Source organism: Petaurus breviceps, unplaced genomic scaffold (genome assembly GCF_028583685.1).
Source record: "Petaurus breviceps papuanus isolate PSGF00001 unplaced genomic scaffold, PetGlider_PUasm1.0 90760, whole genome shotgun sequence".
Taxonomy (NCBI): domain Eukaryota; kingdom Metazoa; phylum Chordata; class Mammalia; order Diprotodontia; family Petauridae; genus Petaurus; species Petaurus breviceps.
The window spans coordinates 5,085,091-5,090,978 of NW_027187338.1; the positions used below are offsets into that span (position 1 = coordinate 5,085,091).

The 5,888-nt window shown below is 46.4% G+C and overlaps 1 protein-coding gene across 5 annotated transcripts in view; it reads right to left on the minus strand.

Annotated features, from left to right (window-relative positions):
* Positions 1-3,936, minus strand: part of MEAF6 (MYST/Esa1 associated factor 6) — a 33,500-nt gene extending 29,564 nt beyond the window's left edge. For all 5 annotated transcript variants that reach the window (XR_011164425.1, XR_011164424.1, XM_069067960.1 and 2 more), the window contains exons 1-2: positions 3,730-3,936; positions 2,234-2,349 (exon numbers count right to left, since the gene is read on the minus strand). Coding sequence is in view for 3 of the 5 variants with exons in the window: in XM_069067960.1 (XP_068924061.1) it covers positions 2,234-2,349; positions 3,730-3,819 (206 nt within the window). In the remaining 2 variants the exon portion in view is untranslated. The remainder of the gene's footprint in view (positions 1-2,233; positions 2,350-3,729) is intronic.
* Positions 3,937-5,888: the final 1,952 nt, after the last annotated feature.

Genomic DNA, 5,888 nt, shown 5'->3' on the forward strand with positions numbered 1-5,888 from the left:
CACACCGAAGTCAAAGGTAGACAGAGACAGACACACACGTACACCCTACAAGGAAAGGAGAGACAGACACATAACCCAAGAGGAAAGGAGACACAAACCAAGAAGGGACAGAAACATATATCCAAACCAAGAAGAAGAGGGAGAGAGGTGCACACACCAAGAAAAAGGGAGAAAGACAAAAAAGAGACACCCACAAACCCAAAGGAAGGAAGGTAGAGACAAATACATACATAAACCAATCAAGAAGAAAAAGAGCAAAAATAAAAAAAAGACACCAAGAGAAAAGGAGACAGAGAGACACAAAAGGAAAAGACTGATACACATGCATGCACAAAAGCACACAAAGAGTAAAGAAATAGGAACATTCACCAAGGAGACAACCAGAAAGAGAAACTCACACAATCTCTGTCTCTCTCAATCTCTCTCCAAGAAGGGGCCTACATCAAAGTAATAAGAGAGATATCCACAAAAGAAAGCAAGACACAATTTAAAAAACAAGACCCAACAGTCAGAGGAAAAAGGGAAAGGAGAGACATAAAGAGCTAAGAAGAAAACAAAATATACACAAAGGTCAAGAAGAAAAGACATAAAATCCAAGGAAAAAACTTGAAGTACAGAAGAAATAAAGGGAGACATGAGCAAAGGAAAGGGGCAAACACTATATATAAATAGACAGGAGAGAGGGAGAGAAACAAATAGGAAGATAGGGTATATAAGATGGGATAGAAAAAGTAAAACAGGAACAGAAAGATAAGTACTGTGGGAGTTAATATTCATAGCTGAGCATATATGAAGTTTAAAAGGATTTACAAAGTTCTTTTAAGTCACTGTATCATTTGATCAAATAGCAGTAAATTAACTCTTTTCACATCTTGTTAATTTGATCTTCAGACTGAGCTGTCACTATACTTCGAAAAGCTGATTGAAGCACTGTTCACAACTCTTCCACAGCTCTCATCCTCACTTTACCACTCAGACACACCAAAAGAAAGGATCTGCATCACTGGAGGATGATCTAAGGGGACCTAAGGACCAGGGTGGGCTGAGGGGGTGGGAGGTTAACATTACCACAGAGCTAAAGCTCTCATATAGGCATGAATTTCATGATGTATTTCTAATGTATTGTCTATCCTCAAGGATTCCAAAAGGTAACATCAAAATTACCTTCAACCCTGGTCCCCAAGGGTGATAGATGCTACTGAAAAGGAATGAAAAATGAACTGGAGTAGTCTGTCTTGTGAGTTAGAATACTAGTTTGGAAATTTACAAGGAACTTTCATTACTACCACCCTGTGAGGAAGGTAGTACAAGGATTTCAATCCCCATATAAAATACAGAAAACTAAGGCTCAAATAAGTGACTTGCCCAAGGACCAACAAGTGACACAGGACCCTTGGCCCTCTCATTCCAACTCCAGGGCTCCTTCCACTCCAAAGGCCTGTTGCTCCATTAACTACTACTATGTCCTGGGCTCCAGGATGAACTTCATGGCTATCTCTCTGACTCTTACATTGTGGGACAGCACTTTATCTGTTTGGGCCTCAGTTTCCTCATTTTCAAAATGTCTACTTATTCTTAAAAGTCTCTTCCAGCTGGGAAATGCTATGACTTCTAAATGAGCACCATTACTTTAAGAACAGAAAACACTAGGAGTTTAAACTCAGAAGCAACAGTATACTACACAGAACAGTACAAAAGACAGGTTTGATGAGTTTCTACTTCTACCCAGTAAATTTTGAGATTCTTTTTCCGACGGTTTTCAGAAGAGTTTTGGGAATGGAAAATAAAAAAGTCATTCCCTCCAGTGATTGGATATCAATTGCAAATAGTTCCAAAGATATGACTTTTAGCAATCACTTAAAAAAATAGGTTAAGTAACAAAACAAGAATCCAAACAGAAGCTCTCTGATTATAAATTCAGGATTCTTGGTATCACTCAAAAGCTAAAGCACAGCAATAGATTTAGGAGAGAAACTGGACTGACCCCTGGGGACTGATCACTTCAGTAAAACAAAAAAAACCCAGATGCCAAACTCACATAGAGTTGTTGAGCCAAGTCACTTAAGGGAATTTGCTACCTGGAATTGGCTAAGCCCTATGGCTCCATATATGATGACAAATGGACATTAAAACAAACTAGAAACTGCTACTGGAGACACACTCTTAAAAACAGAAATTGGTAACATTCTACTCAAAATAGCAGCTACAGAACAGAAGCCTTTCTGACACTCACTTTTGATTTGTCAGATAGCGGTCCCAGCCCCGAATAATATTGCCATACATCTGGGTGTCTTCCAGGTAGCTCCCTTCAAAAGCATAGATCTGTCTCTCCAAGTTTGCCAGCGTCTCCTGGTGGACACACACAAAAAAAGCACAGGGATGCTACTACCTTCCAAGCTGGAATATTCAGTCTGACCAAAGGGAGATTTAATCAACAGGTTTAAAGCTGAGGCTCTTGCCTTACAGTAATTCAGTCAATACCGCCTTTCAGTACGTTTCCGCTGTAGTTCTCACCCTCCATAGAGTAGATGATGTATGATTATACCCAAACGTTCATAGATTCTTCACTTTGGCTTTGGGAGGCAAAGTTAGGATTCAGGGTAAATGGAACCATTTACTGTTTCTGAGTACACTAATGCTGCTTTTAACACCCAGAGGAGCAGACTGGCTGATCCCACAGGGGAATTTCACTCACATTGGTAAAAGGTGCAAGAGAGCAGCATGAGCTCTGGAAGGGCCTTCCATCTGCAAGGTTCAGAAAGCCTTTAAGGGTCAGGGTCCCTTCTCTATTTGCAAGAGCTAGAAAATGTCCCCAGGCTATGCGCATGTTCCTTGTTGCTATGGTAACCAACATCTGCGGCTCCAGGTGAAGATGCCCCACGGCCAACCCTATTCAAGATTGTCTTCCAGAGTCACTTTTCTTTGCCTCGGTTCTCCCCTTACCAAATAATAGTAAATTCCCCCAACCCTAACATCCCCCCCATACAATCCTGTCCCTTCATCCAAATCCTCCCAATTTCAAATCTTTCTCTTACCTATCTCCTCCCCACCCCCCACCAGAAGCACGATTCTGAGGGCCCAAAGCCGATGTTCCCCACCCCCAACTCCCACCTCCCTCCTCCTTCATCTTGCCATCCAAACTCCCAGTTCCCCAACTTCCCCATCCCAGGAGCATCCCTTCGCCATCCACCTCCTCAGAGGGCTCCCTCACAGAACCTCCTCTGGCCTCAGTTTCCCCAACTGCAAAATGAAGAGGTGGACTAAAAGGCCTTCTGAGATCTCCTCCAGCTTTAAATCTACGATGCTAGAAACCCAACCTGTTTCCCGTCAGTTTCCCTCCCAGCCACCCCGAACCAGCGGCCTCCCCAATCCCATACCGCCCCGCCCCCCCGCCCCTCCCAGCCTCAGCCTAGCCTCGACCACGCCCCCGCGGCTCGTGCCCGTCAGTCACCGGGGGCGCGTGGGGGCGCGGGCCCGCGGAAACGGGCGCGAGCGCGGCTGGGCCCCGGGGCGCGAGGCTGGGGCCCCCAGGCCGCCGGGTGCGCGAAGCGGAAACGAGGAAGGGGCGCCGCGCGCCAGGTTCGCAAAGGACTCCAGGGCCCGTGCCGCTGCCGCCGGCATAACGGCCGCCAGGAAGCCAGGCCGGGCCGGACCCCCGCCCCGAGGAGCACCCCGGCTGGGCGGGGAGGACCCGGGCTCCTTCCCTCCCCCACCCTCCAGCCCCCTCACCGCCAGCTCCTGCTTGCGTTTCACCAGTTCGGCCAGTTCCCGCCGAGTGTCCGGGATCTGCGGCGGCGCCGCCTTGTTGTGCATCGCCATGTTGGGCCGAGGCGCGGGGAAGGAAGCAGAGAGCGAGCGAACTAGCGAGCGAGCGAGCGAACGAGGGAGGCGGCCCCGCCGCGCCCCCACCCTTGGCCGCCAGGGGGCGCTGTCGCCACCACTGCGCCTGCGCGCGGGCGTCCCGGGCGGGCGGGTGGGGGAGGAGGCAGCGCGAGAAACGGGCGGGGAGGGAGGTAAAGGAGAGTAGAGAGGAAATCGAGGGAGAGAGAGGGAGAACAGAGAGGAAATAAAAGGGAGAGGACAGAAGGGGAGAAAAGAGAAAGGAAATGGGAAGGGGGATAGGAAATGGAGAGAAGAAAGGAGAGAGGAGGATTCTGCAGAGAGGAAAAGAGAACAAGAGAGAATAGAGGAAACCAAAGAAGGGAGAGAGAAAGGAATAGAGAGAGGAAGAGGAGAGAGAAGGGGAGAATAGAGAAGAGATATTGTGGGGGAGAGAAGGGAATATAGGAAGAGAGATTAGAGAAGAAATAGAGGTAGGAAGAAAGAGAAGAGGAAAAAGAATAAGAGAGAAAACAGAGAGAAATTTGGAAAGCTTTACCTTCTGGTCCCAGCGCTGGCTGTGGGGGCAGGATGGCTGGAAAGGAGCCCAAAGGAAGGAAATAGACGTAGAGAAGGGAAGGGATGTCAATTCCACAAGCATTGATTCCTGGAGGGACTGATTCACTTTGTCTTTATTAACAGTCCCAAACTTCTCCAAGATACTGAATGAATCTGTCATATCATCATTTAGGAGTTACGTCCAGCAGTGTATATCCCAACCCATCCCATGCCTGCTTATCATGTGCCATTCTCATCTTAGTCCTCCCAAAAATATGTTACAAGGAGCCCACCCAGCGAGTTGAAGGCCCTCCTTGCTTCCTCCCAACCAGAAGCTACCGTGTTTCCCCGATAATAAGACACTGTCTTATTAATTTTTTGGACAGAAAAACACCAGAGGGCTTATTTTCAGGGGAGGGCTTATTTTAATGAACATTGACAGCAATTTTAGTAAACAGGTAAATGTGAACAAAAAAATGTACCTTTATTCAATAATGATCATGTCATCTTCTTCAACAACATCGTCATAAGTGTCCATACCCTGAATTCCGTCCTGGATGTCTTGCGCCTCCATTTCCTTCAGAAGAAGTGGACCCAATCTGTCACGTCCAGCAATATAGCTCTCTTTAAATGAATATGTCTTGTCCAGGTAACCTGCTCGTAGTGCCTTGGCGACACAGCTGTCAGTAATTTTATCCCATGACTTCTTCACCCAAGTCACGACTTCTTGCAGACAGGGCTTCACAAAGTTTCCACGCTGATTTCTTTCCATTCTATTTTCAATGTAGTCATTGACTTCCATGCGCAAATGGTCCTTGAATGGCTTGTTTATTGCAATATCAAGGGTCTGGAGATAGGCAGTCATTCCTGCAGGAATCATTACTTGATCTATTCTCTCTGCAAGGAAGTTCTTCATTTCTTTAGCGCAGTGAGTGCTGGCTGAATCCCAGACTATCAGACCTCTTTGGTTACCTCGCATAACAAGTGGCAGCATTAAATCAACCCACTTTCTTATAACGGCTTGTGTACACCAGGCTTTTTCGGTTTCAAGAACATAAATACCAGATACACGTTCAATCTTATCTTTCTTGCCCTTGCTGATGATTAGAGGTGTGGCTTTCTTTCCATCCAAACGAATTGCCAAAACATAGGTGACCCGTGCACTTTCATAGCCAGTGGTGGGAATGTAGATTGACGTTGCACCCCTGTGATGAATTGTTGTTTGAGATCCTTGTCCCATAAACACTGCAGTTTCATCCATAGCAATCATATTGCAGGTTTGGTACTTGGAAATGTCAATCCTATCAATAAAGGACTTGAATGCAAGTGCACGTTTAATAACTTCAGCATCTTCCAGCTTAAACAGTGTTGTTGATCTTCTTAGGGACAGTTCATACCATTGAAGGAAACCGTCCAACCAGTGTTGTGATGCTTTGAATCCTTCTGAGACCATTTCAAACTCTGGTGCCACTGAAAGGGCAAATGCTTGAATATCAGCCCTGCGCACAACC